The sequence below is a fragment of the Bombina bombina genome, chromosome 3 (assembly GCF_027579735.1).
Source record: "Bombina bombina isolate aBomBom1 chromosome 3, aBomBom1.pri, whole genome shotgun sequence".
In the NCBI taxonomy this organism is placed as follows: Eukaryota; Metazoa; Chordata; class Amphibia; order Anura; family Bombinatoridae; genus Bombina; species Bombina bombina.
The window spans coordinates 1166242420-1166260857 of record NC_069501.1 but is presented as its reverse complement, the minus strand read 5'-3'; the positions used below and the strand labels follow the sequence as shown (position 1 = coordinate 1166260857).

The 18438-nt window shown below is 40.4% G+C and overlaps 1 protein-coding gene across 1 annotated transcript in view; it reads left to right on the top strand.

The window, feature by feature from the left end:
• YAP1 (Yes1 associated transcriptional regulator) overlaps positions 1 to 18438 on the top strand; it is a 473031-nt gene that overhangs the window by 367762 nt on the left and 86831 nt on the right. The window contains exon 7 of the mRNA XM_053705585.1: positions 5987 to 6099. Coding sequence (XP_053561560.1) covers positions 5987 to 6099 — 113 coding nt within the window. The remainder of the gene's footprint in view (positions 1 to 5986; positions 6100 to 18438) is intronic.

Genomic DNA, 18438 nt, shown 5'->3' with positions numbered 1-18438 from the left:
TTATTTATTGCTTCTGGTTGCTAGAAGCTTGTTCACTGGCATTTTTTTCCCATTCCTGAAACTGTCATTTAAGGAATTTGATCAATTTTGCTTTATATGTCCACACATGCAGTGCCCTGCGTTTCCTCACACTCCTGTTGGAGTTACCTTGCAAGACATTGCTACCCACATATCCTCTGCGGTAATTAATTCGCTGTCTGCTTTTCCCATGCTGCAGGGAAAGTGCAAGAAGAAATGTAAAGAATCAGTGAGTAAGGTTTCTGACAGTGTCGTGGCTATTCTAAATGTTCCCTCCCAGAAGTCTGTGGATAAGGATACTTCGGTAGCATCTGAGGGTGAAATCTCAGACTGTATCCTTCAGGTTTAAGCTAGAACACCTCCGTTTGTTACTTAAGGAGGTTTTGGCCACCTTTGATGACTCCAACACGACTGTTGTAGTCAATCCTAAGAAGTCTAGTAAGCTAAACAAATACTTTGGTGCATCTTCCACGGTGGAGGTTTGTCCTGTACCAGACCGGGCTACAGAGATTATTGCTCGGGAATGGGAGAGACCTGGTATCCCTTTTTCTCCATCCCCAATTTTTAAGAAGATGTTTCCAATAGCTGACTCTATCAAGAAGTCTTGGCAGACGGTACCCAAGGTGGAAGGGGCAATTTCCACTTTGGCTAAGAGAACCACTATCCCCATAGAGGATAGCTGTTCTTTTAAGGATCCTATGGATAAGAAGTTGCAAGGGTTTCTTAAAAAGATGTATGTACACCAGAGTTTACAATGGCAACCTGCGGTGTGTATTGCTACCATCACCAGCGTGGCAGCATACTGGTTTGATGCGTTGTCTGAATCTATTCATACAGATACTCCCCTTGAAGAGATCCAGGATAGGATCAAGGCTCTTAAGTTGGCCAATTCCTTTATTACGGATGCTTCTCTACAAGTCATTAAGTTGGGAGCAAAGATTTCTGGCTTTGCTGTACTGGCCCGCAGGGCTTTATGATTGAAGTCCTGGTCTGCGGATGTGTCATCTAAGTCTAAGCTTTTGGCGATTCCCTACAAGGGTAAGACCTTGTTTGGGCCAGGCTTAGCTGAAATTATTTCAAATATTACGGGAGGAAAGGGACATTTCCTTCCTCAGGATAAGAGGAATAAGCAGAAAGGACGTCAGAGTAATTTTCGTTCCTTTCGAAACTTTAAAGGTAAGCGTTCCTCTCCCTCTTCCAAGCAGGAACAGTCCAAGCCTTCCTGGAAGTCCAATCAGTCTTGGAACAAGGGGAAACAATCTAAGAAGCCCGTTAATTACCGTATTTTTCGCTCCATAAGACGCACTATTTTCCCCTTCAAAAGTAAGGGGAAATGTCTGTGCGTCTTATGGAGCGAATGTGACTGGCATTTGATTAAAAAAAATGAAGTGAATGACATCGCACAGTGTCAGGAGAGAAAAACTAGTAATGGTTAAGGAGATTTTGCTACTATGCTACTTTAATCTCTCTCAGTTGAGCAAATTGCTTTAAGCTGACCGGAACTTGTACCGGTTACGTTAGACAAATGTGCTTGTTTGCTGGAGGAGCGGCTTACTTTGGCTGTGAGAGGCAGCAGCAAGTGATACAGTGACGTAGCGAATGTGGGTGTGTACGGATCCTCCAATCCGCTCCCTGGAATTGCTGACAGGCTAGACTCTGTGTGAAAATGCCTGATCCGCGGTCTTGGAGTTAGAGATCCTGCTTGCTCTGCTCACCGCCTGCCCACCTCCTAACTCCCGCGCTATGTGATGCCTAGTGTATGTGCATTGGGGATCCTGAGAGAGGAGGAAAACACTCGGACGTACAAGCTATTTGGATTACGGTAAGTGGTTCCATAAAGTGCAATACAGACACTGGCTGCTGGCACCTACTGTCACACTCGCAGACACTATAGGTGCATGTATACTCAGCAAGTTTTTGCTTGTACGCGGTAGCCCCACACCTCCCCCTGAGCAGCCACAGACTGACACCCAGGACACCTGCTCTTCCTGTGGCTTCAGACTCCTGGAGGACGCTGGCAGAATGGACCAGAATTTTTTTAAGAAGCAGTAAAGAGGCACTTTTTAATTTGGCTTAGCGTGAGAAACACCCATGCTGTGCCCAAAGCAGCTATGGTCACGGCCGTTCCGGAAGCAACACATTAGCCGTGTACGGGAGGATGGGAGTGTGGAGACCTAGACGGCCACACTAGCATCTCAGGGCTGGTTATAGTGTGCCCATCTAGGTCTCCACACTCCCATCCTCCCGTACACGGCTAATGTGTTGCTTCCGGAACGGCCGTGACCATAGCTGCTTTGGGCACAGCATGGGTGTTCCTCACGCTAAGCCAAATTAAAAAGTGCCTCTTTACTGCTTCTTAAAAAAATTCTGGTCCATTCTGCCAGCGTCCTCCAGGAGTCTGAAGCCACAGGAAGAGCTGGTGTCAGTCTGTGGCTCAGGGGGAGGCGTGGAGCTACCGGGTGCAAGCAAAAACTTGGTGAGTATGCAGGCACCTAACCAGCCCTGAGATGCTAGTATGCCCATCTAGGTCTCCACACTCCCATCCTCCCGTACATGGCCAATGTGTAGCTTCCGGAACGGCCGTGACCATAGTTGCTTTGGGCACAGCATGGGTGTTCTTCACGCTAAGCCAAATTAAAATGTGCCTCTTCACTGCTTTCAAAAAGTCCTGGGCCATTCTGCTAGCGTCTTCCAGGAGTCTGAACTCTGAAGCCACTATATACAATTTTGCAGAGCTAGGTGGATGGATACCAGTCCAAAATTATTATACACACTGACACGCTTTAATAAATGGTTATTTAATACTTTTCATACAGTTGTCACATTTAAACTTAAAATGTGACAACTGTATGTAAAGTATTAAATAAATACTTGTCACTGCTTTTTTCAAGGTTTGGGCTACTTATGCTAAATAATGTGAGGATAGGAATGTCCCTTTAAGTCTGTATATATTTGTATAAATTATGAATTTGCTACAAATGGCATAGATATGTTTTTTATATCTGATTACTCTGTCAATATAGAATATCTGTGGGCCATTTTTTAGACTGAATTTATGAACTACATTCAGATTATTATTTTTTTTCTTGTTTTTTTCCTCTAAAAACTAGGTGCGTCTTATAGTCAGGTGCGTCTTATGGAGCGAAAAATACGGTACTCAAAATCAGCATGAAGAGTCTGCCCCCGATCCGGGAGCGAATCTTTTTGGGGGCAAACTTTCTTCGCTCAGGCCTGGGTTCGGAATGTTCCGGATCCCTGGGCGGTGGACGTTGTGTCCCAGGGATACAAACTAGAGTTCAAGACCTTTCCTCCCAGGGGCAGGTTTCTGCTCTCAAGATTATTTGTAGATCAGATAAAGAGAGGCGTTCTTACACTGTCCAGGATCTTTCTGACCTGGGAGTGATAGTTCCTGTTCCAATGCAGGAACAGGGTCTGGGATTCTACTCAAATCTGTTCATAGTTCCCAAAAAAGAGGGAACTTTCAGACTGATTTTAGACCTCAAGAGTCTAAACAAGTTCCTCAGAGTACCATCCTTCAAGATGGAAACTATTTGTTTAATTCTTCCCTTGGTTCAAGAGGGTCACTTCATGACAACAGTTGATTTAAAGTATGCGTACCTGCATGTTCCCATCCACAGGGACCATCACATGTTTCTAAGGTTCGTGTTTCTAGACAAACACTTTCAGTTTGTGACTCTTCCATTCGGCCTTGCCACAGCTCCCAGAATTTTCTCGAAGGTCCTGGGAGTGCTGTTGGCGGTTCTCCGGTTGTGGGGCATTGCAGTGGTGCCGTATCTGGCCGCCATCGTTTCTACGCTCTTTGGGAAAGAGTTCCTTGATTCCAGCTACAAGGGTAGTGTTCTTGGGAACCATAATAGATTCCCTATCAATGAAAATATTTCTGACAGAGGCCAGAAAAACAAAGATCTTCGACTCTTGTCTTATCCTTCAGTGCTCTCCTCGGCCGTCAGTGGCCCAATGTATGGAGCTAATTGGTCTGATGGTAGCTGCCATAGACATCATTCAGTTTGCTCGGTTGCATCTCAGACCTCTACAGTTATGCATGCTCAAACAATGGGACGGGGATTATGCGGATCTGTCTCCGCGATTAGAACTGGATCAAGCGACAAGAGATTCTCTTCCGTGGTGGTTGTCTCAGGAACATCTCTCCCAGGGAACCTGCTTCCGCAGACCTACCTGGGTGATTGTGACCACGGATGCCAGCCTGCTGGGATTGGGAGCAGTCTGGAGCTCGTTAAAGGCTCAGGGTTTATGGACTCGGGAGGAGTCAGTTCTCCCCATAAACTTCCTAGAGCTGAGGGCAAACTTCAATGCTCTTCTGGCCTGGCCTTGGTTAGCGTCAGCCCAGTTTATCAGGTTTCAGTCGGACAACATAACGTAAGTGGCTTACATCAACCATCAGGGAAGAACTCTGAGATCCTTGACCATGACAGAGGTAGCCAAAATTATTCAGTGGGCGGAGACCCACAACTACTGTCTATCTGCGATCCACATTCCAGGAGTGGACAATTTCCTTCCTAAAGTGGTTTCTGATAGGAATATTAATCAAGAAATCTTTGTTCCTCCTTTGTGTCCTAACCCTTCTTCTCATAAAGAGCATTTACTGCACAACCTAGATGTGGTGCGTGCGTTAAAATACTATTTACAGGCGACTAAGGATTTTCGCCAATCTTCTGCTTTGTTTTTCATTTTCTCTGGGAAACACAAGGGTCAGAAAGCTACGGCTACTTCTCTTTCTTTGTGGCTGAGGAGTAAAATTTGTTAGGCCTATGAAACTGCTGGACAGCAGCCTCCTGAGAGAATCATGACTCATTCCACGAGGGCTGTTTCTTCTTCCTGGGCCTTCAAAAATGAAGCTGCTGTGGAACAGATTTGCAAGGCTGCAACTTGGTCCTCTCTATACAATTTTTTATAAATTTGATTCTTTTGCCTCGGCTGAGGCTTCTTTTGGAAAAAAGGTTCTTCAAGCAGTGGTGCCTTCTGTGTTTAGGTTCCCTGTCTTGTCCCTCCCTTATCATCTGTGTCCTCTAGATTGGGTATTGATTCCCAATAGTAATTACTGATGATCCGTGGACTCACCGTGTCATTAGAAAGAAAAACAAAATTTATGCTTACCTGATAAATTTATTTATTTCTTGACACGATCCGCCCTGTATTTTTCAGACAGGTTTTTGTCGTATAAACCTCAGGCACCTTTGCACCTTGTGTTGCTTCCTTTCTCTCCTTTTTCCTTCGGTTGAATGACTGGGGGTTGTGAGAAGGAAAGTGATACTTAAAGGGACACTGAACCCAAATTTTTTTTCTTTCATGATTCAGATAGAGCATGAAATTTTAAGCAACTTTCTAATTTACTCCTATTTTTTCTTCGTTCTCTTAACAGCCAGCCCATTTTAGGTTCAGCACCATGGATAGCGCTTGCTTATTGGAGGCTTACATTTACCCATCAATAAGCAAGTATAACCCAGGTTTTCAACTAAAAATGGGCTGGCTCCTATGCTTCACATTCCTGCTTTTTTAAATAAAGATAGCAAGAGAATGAAGAAAAATTGATAATAGGAGTAAATGATAAAGTTGCTTAAAATTGCATGCTCTATCTGAATCATAAAAGAAAAAAATTGGGTTTAGTGTCCATTTAACAGCTTTGCTGTGGTGCTCTTTGCCTCCTCCTGCTGGCCAGGAGTGATATTCCCAATAGTAATTTCTGATTATCCGTGGACTCACCGTGTCAAGAAAGAAAGAAACTTATCAGGTAAGCATAAATTTCATTTTTTTTACTTTACTGTGCCTATATTATATTAAGTAACCATAAAATGTTTATTGCAGTGACACATAAAACTCCAAATATGAGAGTGCATAATAATTTAGAGTAATTTTTTATTACAGCCTGTCATAACAGTTGAATTCATTGCATTGAAATCTTTTTTTTTTTTTTTTCTCCTAATTACAGTGGCACATACCACTCCAGAGATGAGAGCACAGATAGTGGATTAAGCATGAGTAGTTACAGTGTACCCAGAACTCCTGATGACTTTCTTAACAGTGTTGATGAAATGGACACAGGTAAACTTTATTATTATTAGGATAGTTCTTGTTAATATTATTTGTATCTTTTCATAAATTGTTACAGTGACAGAAAGGGTTATTAACCTAACCAGTAACGTCACCAGTTTGTGGTGTAGAGGGTTAACCAACCCTCCAGCTTTAACCAGATTATCAGCCAAGCCACTCCAGGGAAGTCTGACTTGGTTCAGTGGGTGCAAGCGTTAACAAAACACTCTAATTTGTGCTAGATTCAGAAAAATTGCCAAAACTGTTTTGTCACACACACTAAACTATCTCTGCTGCCACCATTTAGGAGTATTATATGAGAAAACTAAGGGAAACCCAGATTAATAGATACCAAACCCAAAAACAAAATTTTGCAAAAAAAAATCAACCTAAACACAATAGTGTTATAATAGTCTGAGGCAAAACTTAACCGCTTTGATGCGCATGAGTTATGTTCATCATATGCATCGCACCCTATGGGTGCATGGCTAGCCCATGCAGGGGGGTCACAGATCAAATGCTGTTTTCTTTTATATAGGTGGTGAGATTCCACGATCCGTTACATATGGGACATACACTCCTAACAGGAGGAGGCAAAGTTTCCCAACCCAAAAAAGCCTATAAGACCCCTCCCACCTCACACATAACTCAGTTTTCACTTTGCTTCCGTTGGAGGTGGTTGAAGTATGATGATGTGCTTGACTTCTTCAGTGAAAGGGGCTTTCAGAGCATATTGAAGCCCAGTTCCCCTCAAAGTTTAGTGCTTGTTATGGGAATGTATTTGGAGTATTCGGTCGCAGGGACTCTTCTTCTCCCTCCCTTTACAGATCTACGTCATACTCCTATTCCGTTACCTCTGGTGGTATGTTTTGGTACTGGATTAGCTGTCTGCTTCTTGACTGATAGTGGATGAGTGTCTATGGGTGAGTATGTTTTATATTTTTTAAGAGATCATCACAGAAGAAGTAAGCATTCCATCTTTGTAAAATCAAACTTGTCTTTATTGGAATCCATTTAAAAATCCATAAGGATGGTACAACGGTTCAAGAAGAAGGTGGTGTAGTGAGACCTGGCTTATGCGTTTCAGCGGTAAGCCCTAGTCATAGCCTGTTCCACTACACCATTTACATTTAAATAGCAGGTAGGTAAATCTGATTGGCTGTGTAATTAAAACAAAGTACACACCTCCTTTGTGTTTAACGCTATATGCCAAATATTATCATGCTGGAGACTTAAAAAATGCATAAAATGATACATGTTAAAACAACTCAAGATATAATATATATCAAATAGATCAATGCGCTCAAATAATGGGAAAGCACCATAACAAATAAATGTGATAAATGTACATAGGTCACGTAGTACAGCATAAATAATTTTATCTCTGATGCCATTTTTTATATTATCAAAATTGATGTTAGATCTACACCTTTAGCTATTTTAGCTAGAAGAGCTTTGTGGTTCAAATATTGGAACGCTGACATGGTATCTAAGTCTAGATTACTATCTTTCTTTCCAAGGTAATAAGTTATTTGGTTCTCAGTTGGATTTGATTATTTCAACTGTCACTGGGGGGAAAGGGAGTTTTTTTTGCCTCAGGATAAAAGACCTAAGGGTAAATCTAAAGCTTCTAACCATTTTTGTTCCTTTCGACAAAATAAGGAACCGGAAACCTAATCCTTCCCCCAAAGAATATGGTTCCAATTGGAAACCTTTTTCAAGTTGGCATAAATCCAAACCGTTTAAGAAACCAAAGCCAGCCCCCAAGTCTGCATGAAGGTGCGGCCCTCATTCCAGCTCAGATGGTAGGGGGCAAATTAAGATTAAAACATTTGGACAGATTCTGTCCAAAATCAATGGATTTCAGAGTATTGTCTCTCAAGGGTACTGAATAGGATTCAGAGTAAGACTTCCTGTGAGAAGATTTTTTCTCTCACGCATCCCAGCAAATCCAGTAAAGGCTCAGGCTTTTCTGAAGTGTGTTTCAGACCTGGAGCTTTCAGGTGTAATCAATACCAGTTCCGTTTCAGGAACAGGGTCTGGGGTTTTATTCAAATCTATTCATTGTCCCAAAGAAAGAAAATTCATTCAGGCCAGTTCTGGATCTGAACATTTTGAATCGTTATGTAAGAGTGCCAACTTTCAAAATGGTGACTATAAGGACTATTCTGCCTTTTGTTCAGCAAGGGCATTATATGTCCACAATAGACTTACAGGATGCATATCTTCATATTCCGATTAATCCGGACCTCTATCAGTTTCTGAGATTCTCTTTTCTAGACAAGCATTACCAATTTGTCGCTCTTTCATTTGGCCTAGCGACAGCTCCAAGAATCTTTTCAAAGGTTCTCGGTGCCCTTCTATCTGTTATCCGAGAGCAGGGTATTGCAGAGTTTCCTTATTTGGACGATATCTTGATACTCGCTCAATCTTTTCATTTAGCAGAATCTCACACAAATCAACTAGTGTTGTTTCTTCAACGACATGGTTGGAGGATCAATTTACCAAAGAGTTTCTTGATTCCTCAGATAAGGGTCACATTTTTAGGTTTCCAGATAGATTCAGTGTCCATGACCCTGTCTTTAACAGACAAGAGACAAATGAAATTGGTTTCTTTCATGTATTGGCAAGAGTCCATGAGCTAGTGACATATGGGATATACAATCCTACCAGGAGGGGCAAAGTTTCCCAAACCTCAAAATGCCTATAAATACACCCCTCACCACACCCACAATTCAGTTTTACAAACTTTGCCTCCTATGAAGGTGGTGAAGTAAGTTTGTGCTAAGATTTCTACGTTGATATGCGCTTCTCAGCATTGTTGAAGCCTGATTCCTCTCAAAGTACAGCGAATGTCAGAGGGACGTGAAGGGAGTATCACCTATTGAATACAATGATTTCCCTAACGGGGGTCTTTTTCATGGGTTCTCTGTTATTGGTCGTAGAGATTCATCTCCTACCTCCCTTTTCAGATCGACGATATACTCTCAATTTACCATTACCTCTACTAGAGAACTGTTTTAGTACTGGTTTGGCTATCTGCTATATGTGGATGGGTGTCTTTTGGTAAGTATGTTTTCATTTACTTAAGACACTCTCAGCTATGGTTTGGCACTTTATGCAAATTATATAAAGTTCTAAATATATGTATTGTACTTATATTTGCCATGAGTCAGGTTCATGTATTTCCTTCTGCAGACTGTCAGTTTCATATTTGGGAATATAAACACTTTAAGAAATTTGTTTCTTACCTGGGGTTTAGTCTTTTTCAATTTTGACTACTTTTGCATTTGCGGGTATTAGGCCCGCGGGTGCGTCAAATGTTAGACTTTATTGCGTCTTTTTTGGCGCGGGAAATTACATTTACGTCGAGACCTTTTCACACTGCGGCGTCATTAGTGATGCAAGTGTGTCATTTCCGGTCAATTTTGGCGCCAAAAAAGTTTACGTTACGTTGTGCGTCATACTTGGCGCCAATTTTTTTCATTATTTCAATACCCCATTCATGTTTGCCTCCTGCTTTCTTCTATCAAGAGGCCTATGCATTTGCATTTTTTCCCATTCCTGAAACTGTCATTTAAGGAAATAGATAATTTTGTATGTTTATATGTTGTTTTTTCTTTTACATTGAGCAAGATGTCCCAATCCGATCCTGTCTCTGAAGTTTCTGCTGGAACATTGCTGCCTGACGTCGGTTCTACCAAAGCTAAGTGCATTTGTTGCAAAATTGTAGAAATTATTCCACCGAATGTCATTTGTAATAGTTGTCATGATAAACTTTTACATGCAGATAGTGTTTCTATCAGTAATAGTACATTGCCAGTTGCAGTTCCTTCAACTTCTAATGTGCATGATATACCTGTAAATTTCAAAGAATTTGTTTCTGAATCTATTATGAAGGCTTTGTCTGCATTTCCACCTTCTAATAAACGTAAAAGGTCTTTTAAAACTTCTCATTTAGCTGATGAAATTTCAAATGACCAACAACATAATAATTCATCCTCTTCTGATGAGGATCTATCTGAAACAGAAGATCCTTCCTCAGATATTGACACTGACAAATCTACTTATTTAAAATAGAGTATATGCGTTCTTTATTAAAGAAGTGTTAATTACTTTGGATATTGAGGTAACCAGTCCTATTGACGTTCAGTCTAATAAACGTTTTAAATGCTGTTTTTAAACCTCCTGTGGTTTCCCCAGGTGTTTTTCCTGAGGCTATTTCTGATATGATTTCTAGGGAATGGAATAAGCCAGGTACTTCCTTTGTTCCTTCTTCAAGGTTTAAGAGATTGTATCCTTTACCAGAAAAATCTATAGAGTTTTGGGAAAAGATCCCCAAAGTTGATGGGGCTATTTCTACTCTTGCTAAACGTACCACTATTCCTATGGAAGATAGCACTTCCTTTAAGGATCCTTTAGATAGGAAGCTTGAATCTTATCTAAGGAAGGCCTATTTATATTCAGGTCATCTTCTCAGACCTGCTATTTCTTTGGGTGATGTTGCGGCCGCATCAACTTTCTGGTTGGAAAATTTAGCGCAACATGAATTGGATTCTGACATATCTAGCATTGTTCGCTTACTGCAACATGCTAATCATTTTATTTGTGATGCCATTTTTTTATATCAAAATTGATGTTAGATCCATGTCTTTAGCTGTATTAGCTAGAAGAGCTTTGTGGCTTAAATCTTGGAATGCTGATATGACATCTAAATCTAGATTACTATCTCTTTCTTTCCAAGGTAATAATTTATTTGGTTCTCAGTTGGATTCTATTATTTCAACTATCACTGGAGGAAAAGGAGTTTTTTCTTTCATGTAATTAGCAAGAGTCCATGAGCTAGTGACGTATGGGATATACATTCCTACCAGGAGGGGCAAAGTTTCCCAAACCTCAAAATGCCTATAAATACACCCCTCACCACACCCACAAATCAGTTTTACAAACTTTGCCTCCCATGGAGGTGGTGAAGTAAGTTTGTGCTAGATTCTTCGTTGATATGCGCTTCGCAGCAGGCTGGAGCCCGGTTTTCCTCTCAGTGTGCAGTGAATGTCAGAGGGATGTGAAGAGAGTATTGCCTATTTGAATTCAATGATCTCCTTCTACGGGGTCTATTTCATAGGTTCTCTGTTATCGGTCGTAGAGATTCATCTCTTACCTCCCTTTTCAGATCGACAATATACTCATATATATCATTACCTCTACTGATTCTCGTTTCAGTACTGGTTTGGCTTTCTACTACATGTAGATGAGTGTCCTGGGGTAAGTAAGTCTTATTTTTGTGACACTCTAAGCTATGGTTGGGCACTTTATATAAAGTTCTAAATATATGTGTTTAAACATTTATTTGCCTTGATTCAGGATGTTCAACATTTCTTATTTCAGACAGTCAGTTTCATTATTTGGGATAATGCATTTAAATAATAAATTTTTCTTACCTTATCAATTGACTTTTTTTCCTGTGGGCTGTTAGGCTCGCGGGGGCTGAAAATGCTTCATTTTATTGCGTCATTCTTGGCGCTGACTTTTTTGGCGCAAAAATTTTCTTTGTCATTTCCGGCATCATACTTGTCGCCGGAAGTTGCGTCATTTTTTTGACGTTTTTGCGCCAAAAATGTTGGCGTCACCGGATGTGGCGTCATTTTTGGCGCTTAAAGCATTTAGGCGCCAAATAATGTGGGCGTCTTTTTTTGGCGCTAAAAAAATATGGGCGTCATTATTGTCTCCACATTATTTAAGTCTCATTGTTTATTTGCTTCTGGTTGCTAGAAGCTTGTTCATTGGCATTTTTTCCCATTCCTGAAACTGTCTTTTAAGGAATTTGATCAATTTTGCTTTATATGTTGTTTTTTCTATTACATATTGCAAGATGTCTTAGATTGACCCTGAATCAGAAGATACTTCTGGAAAATTGCTGCCTGATGCTGGATCTACCAAAGTTAAGTGTATCTGTTGTAAACTTGTGGTAACTGTTCCCCCGGCTGTTGTTTGTAATGAATGTCATGACAAACTTGTTAATGCAGATAATATTTCCTTTAGTAATGTTCCATTACCTGTTGCTGTTCCATCAACATCTAATATTCAGGGTGTTCCTGATAACATAAGAGATTTTCTTTCTAAATCTATTAAGAAGGCTATGTCTGTTATTCCTCCTTCTAGTAAACGTAAAAGGTCTTTTAAAACTTATCATTTTTCAGATGAATTTTTAAATGAACATCATCATTCTGATTCTGATAATGATTCTTCTGGTTCAGAGGATTCTGTTTGAGAGGTTGATGCTGATAAATCTTCATATTTATTCAAAATGGAATTTATTCGTTCTTTGCTTAAAGAAGTCTTAATTGCATTAGAAATAGAGGAAACTGGTCCTCTTGATACTAAATCTAAACGTTTGAATACGGTTTTTAAACCTCCTGTAGTTATTCCAGAGGTTTTTCCTGTCCCTGATGCTATTTCTGAAGTAATTTCCAGGGAATGGAATAATTTGGGTAATTCATTTACTCCTTCTAAACGTTTTAAGCAATTATATCCTGTGCCATCTGACAGATTAGAGTTTTGGGACAAAATCCCTAAAGTTGATGGGGCTATCTCTACTCTTGCTAAACGTACTACTATTCCTACGGCAGATAGTACTTCCTTTAAGGATCCTTTAGATAGAAAAATTGAATCCTTTCTAAGAAAGCTTACTTATGTTCAGGTAATCTTCTTAGGCCTGCTATATCTTTAGCGGATGTTGCTGCAGCTTCAACTTTTTGGTTGGAAGCCTTAGCGCAGCAAGTGACAGATCATGATTCTCATAGCATTGTTAATCTTCTTCAACATGCTAATAATTTTATTTGTGATGCCATCTTTGATATCATTAGGGTTGCTGTCAGGTATATGTCTCTAGCTATTTTAGCTAGAAGAGCTTTATGGCTTAAAACTTGGAATGCTGATATGTCTTCCAAGTCAACTTTGCTTTCCCTTTCTTTCCAGGGTAATAAATTATTTGGTCCACAGTTGGATTCCATTATTTCAACTGTTACTGGGGGGAAAGGAACATTTTTACCACAGGATAAAAAATCTAAAGGTAAATTTAGGTCTTCTAATCGTTTTCGTTCCTTTCGTCACAATAAGGAACAAAAGCCTGATCCTTCCCCTACAAGAGCGGTATCAGTTTGGAAACCATCTCCAGTCTGGAATAAATCCAAACCTTTTAGAAAGCCAAAGTCAGCTCCCAAGTCAACATGAAGGTGCGGCCCTCATTCCAGCCCAGCTGGTAGGGGGCAGATTACGTTTTTTCAAAGAAATTTGGATCAATTCGATTCACAATCTTTGGATTCAGAACATTGTTTCACAAGGGTACAGAATAGGCTTCAAGATAAGACCTCCTGCAAGAAGATTTTTTCTTTCCCATGTCCCAGTAAATCCAGTGAAGGCTCAAGCATTTCTGAAATGTGTTTCAGATCTAGAGTTAGCTGGAGTAATTGTGCCAGTTCCAGTTCTGGAACAGGGGCTGGGGTTTTACTCAAATCTCTTTATTGTACCAAAGAAGGAGAAATCCTTCAGACCAGTTCTGGATTTAAAAATTTTGAATCATTATATAAGGATACCAACTTTCAAAATGGTAACTATAAGGACTATTCTGCCTTTTGTTCAGCAAGGGCATTATATGTCCACAATAGATTTACAGGATGCATATCTGCATATTCCGATTCATCCAGATCACTATCAGTTTCTGAGATTCTCTTTCCTAGACAAGCATTACCAGTTTGTGGCTCTGCCGTTTGGCCTAGCAACAGCTCCAAGGATTTTTACAAAGGTTCTCGGTGCCCTTCTGTCTGTAATCAGAGAACAGGGTATTGTGGTATTTCCTTATTTGGACGATATCTTGGTACTTGCTCAGTCTTCACATTTAGCAGAATCTCATACGAATCGACTTGTATTGTTTCTTCAAAAACATGGTTGGAGGATCAATTTACCAAAAAGTTCATTGATTCCTCAGAGAAGGGTAACCAGATAGATTCAGTGTCCATGACTCCGTCTCTGACAGACAAGAGACGTCTAAAATTGGTTTCAGCTTGTCGAAACCTTCAGTCTCAATCATTCCCTTCGGTAGCCTTATGCATGGAAATTCTAGGTCTTATGACTGCTGCATCGGACGCGATCCCCTTTGCTCGTTTTCACATGCGACCTCTTCAGCTTTGTATGCTGAACCAGTGGTGCAGGGATTATACAAAGATATCTCAATTAATATCTTTAAAACCGATCGTACGACACTCTCTCACGTGGTGGACAGACCACCATCGTTTAGTTCAGGGGGCTTCTTTTGTTCTTCCAACCTGGACTGTGATTTCAACAGATGCAAGTCTGACAGGTTGGGGAGCTGTTTGGGGGTCTGACAGCACAAGGGGTTTGGGAATCTCAGGAGGCGAGATTACCAATCAACATTTTGGAACTCCGTGCAATTTTCAGAGCTCTTCAGTCATGGCCTCTTCTAAAGAGAGAGTCGTTCATTTGTTTTCAGACGGACAATGTCACAACCGTGGCATATGTCAATCATCAAGGAGGGACTCACAATCCTCTGGCTATGAAAGAAGTATCTCGAATACTGGTATGGGCGGAATCCAACTCCTGTCTGATTTCTGCGGTTCATATCCCAGGTATAGACAATTGGGAAGCGGATTATCTCAGTCGCCAAACGTTACATCCGGGCGAATGGTCTCTTCACCCAGAGGTATTTCTTCAGATTGTTCAAATGTGGGGACTTCCAGAAATAGATCTGATGGCTTCCCATCTAAACAAGAAACTTCCCAGGTATCTGTCCAGATCCAGGGATCCTCAGGCGGAGGCAGTGGATGCATTGTCACTTCCTTGGAAGTATCATCCTGCCTATATCTTTCCACCTCTAGTTCTCCTTCCAAGAGTGATTTCCAAGATTCTAAAGGAGTGCTCGTTTGTTCTGCTGGTGGCTCCAGCATGGCCTCACAGGTTTTGGTATGCGGATCTTGTCAGGATGGCCACTTGCCAACCGTGGACTCTTCCATTAAGGCCAGACCTTCTATCGCAAGGTCCTTTTTTCCATCACGATCTCAAATCCTTAAATTTGAAGGTATGGAGATTGAACGCTTGATTCTCAGTCATAGAGGTTTCTCTGACTCAGTAATTAATACTATGTTACAGGCTCGTAAATCTGTATCTAGGAAGATATATTATCGAGTCTGGAAGATTTACATTTCTTGGTGTTCTTCTCATCATTTTTCTTGGCATTCTTTTAGAATTCCTAGAATTTTACAGTTTCTTCAGGATTGTTTGGATAAATGTTTGTCTGCAAGTTCCTTGAAAGGACAAATCTCTGCTCTTTCTGTTCTTTTCCACAGAAAGATTGCTAGTCTTCCTGATATTCATTGTTTTGTACAGGCTTTGGTTCGTATAAAACCTGTTAAGTCAATTTCTCCTCCTTGGAGTTTGAATTTGGTTCTGGGGGCTCTTCAAGCTCCTCCGTTTGAACCCATGCATTCGCTGGACATTAAATTACTTTCTTGGAAAGTTTTGTTTTCTTTTGGCCATCTCTTTTGCTAGAAGAGTTTCTGAATTATCTGCTCTTTCTTGTGAGTCTCCTTTTCTGATTTTTCATCAGGATAAGGCGGTGTTGCGGACTTCTTTTCAATTTTTACCTAAGGTTGTGAATTCTAACAACATTAGTAGAGAAATTGTGGTTCCTTCATTGTGTCCTAGTCCTAAAAATTCTAAGGAAAAATCGTTGCATTCTTTGGATGTAGTTGGAGCTTTGAAATATTATGTTGAAGCTACTAAAGATTTCCGAAAGACTTCTAGTCTGTTTGTTGTCTTTTCCGGTTCTAGGAAAGGTCAGAGGGCTTCTGCCATTTCTTTGGCGTCTTGGTTAAAGTCTTTGATTCATCATGCTTATGTCGAGTCGGGTAAAGCTCCGCCTCAAGGGATTACAGCTCATTCTACTAGGTCAGTTTCTACTTCCTGTGCGTTTGGGAATGAGGCTTCGGTTGGTCAGATTTGCGGGGCAGCGGCTTGGTCTTCTTTGCATACTTTTACTAAATTCTACCATTTTGATGTGTTTTCTTCTTCTGAAGCAGTTTTTGGTAGAAAAGTACTTCAGGCAGCTGTTTCAGTTTGAATTTTCTGCTTATAATTTCAGTTTTTTTCATTATAAGTTTTAAACTTTGTTTTGGGTGTGGATTATTTTCAGCGGAATTGGCGGTCTTTATTTTATCCCTCCCTCTCTAGTGACTCTTGCGTGGAAGATCCACATCTTGGGTAGTCATTATCCCATACGTCACTAGCTCATGGACTCTTGCTAATTACATGAAAGAAAACATAATTTATGTAAGAACTTACCTGATAAATTCATTTCTTTCATATTAGCAAGAGTCCATGAGGCCCACCCTTTTTTTGTGGTGTTTATGATTTTTTTTTGTATAAAGCACAATTATTCCAATTCCTTATTTTTTATGCTTTCGCACTTTTTTCTTATCACCCCACTTCTTGGCTATGCGTTAAACTGATTTGTGGGTGTGGTGAGGGGTGTATTTATAGGCATTTTGAGGTTTGGGAAACTTTGCCCCTCCTGGTAGGAATGTATATCCCATACGTCACTAGCTCATGGACTCTTGCTAATATGAAAGAAATGAATTTATCAGGTAAGTTCTTACATAAATTATGTTATCCTGTGCCATCTGACAGATTAGAGTTTTGGGACAAAATCCCTAAGGTTGATGGGGCTATCTCTACTCTTGCTAAACGTACTACTATTCCTACGGCAGATAGTACTTCCTTTAAGGATCCTTTAGATAGGAAAATTGAATCCTTTCTAAGAAAAGCTTACTTATGTTCAGGTAATCTTCTTAGACCTGCTATATCTTTGGCGGATGTTGCTGCAGCTTCAACTTTCTGGTTGGAAGCTTTAGCACAACAAGTAACAGATCATAATACTCATAGCATTGTTAATCTTCTTCAACATGCTAATAATTTTATTTGTGATGCCATCTTTGATATCATTAGGGTTGATGTCAGGTATATGTCTTTAGCTATTTTAGCTAGAAGAGCTTTATGGCTTAAAACTTGGAATGCTGATATGTTTTCTAAGTTAACTTTGCTTTCCCTTTCTTTCCAGGGTATTAAATTGTTTGGTTCACAGTTGGATTCTATTATTTCAACTGTTACTGGGGGGAAAGGAACTTTTTTACCACAGGATAAAAAATCTAAAGGTAAATTTAGATCTGCTAATCGTTTTCGTTCCTTTCGTACATGAAGGTGCGGCCCTCATTCCAGCCCAGCTGGTAGGGGGCAGATTACGATTTTTCAAAGAAATTTGGATCAATTCGATTCACAATCTTTGGATTCAGAACATTGTTTCACAAGGGTACAGAATAGGCTTCAAGATAAGGCCTCCTGCAAGAAGATTTTTTCTTTCCCGTGTCCCAATAAATCCAGTGAAGGCTCAAGCATTTCTGAAATGTGTTTCAGATCTAGAGTTGGCTGGAGTAATTATGCCAGTTCCAGTTCTGGAACAGGGGCTGGGATTTTACTCAAATCTCTTCATTGTACCAAAGAAGGAGAATTCCTTCAGACCAGTTCTGGATTTAAAAATATTGAATCGTTATGTAAGGATACCAACATTCAAAATGGTAACTATAAGGACTATTCTGCCTTTTGTTCAGCAAGTGCATTATATGTCCACAATAGATTTACAAGATGCATATCTGCATATTCCGATTCATCCAGATCACTATCGGTTTCTGAGATTCTCTTTCCTAGACAAGCATTACCAGTTTGTGGCTCTGCCGTTTGGCCTAGCAACAGCTCCAAGGATTTTTACAAAGGTTCTCGGTGCCCTTCTATCTGTAATCAGAGAACAGGGTATTGTGGTATTTCCTTATTTGGACGATATCTTGGTACTTGCTCAGTCTTCACATTTAGCAGAATCTCATACGAATCGACTTGTATCGTTTCTTCGAGAACATGGTTGGAGGATCAATTTACCAAAGAGTTCGTTGATTCCTCAGACAAGGGTAACCTTTTTAGGTTTCCAGATAGATTCAGTGTCCATGACTCTGTCTCTGATGGACAAGAGACGCCTGAAATTGGTTTCAGCTTGTCGAAACCTTCAGTCTCAATCATTCCCTTCGGTAGCCTTATGCATGGAAATTCTAGGTCTCATGACTGCTGCATCGGACGCGATCCCCTTTGCTCATTTTCACATGCGACCTCTTCAGCTCTGTATGCTGAACCAGTGGTGCAGGGATTATACAAAGATATCTCAATTAATATCTTTAAAACCGATTGTACGACACTCTCTGACGTGGTGGACAGACCACCATCGTTTAGTTTAGG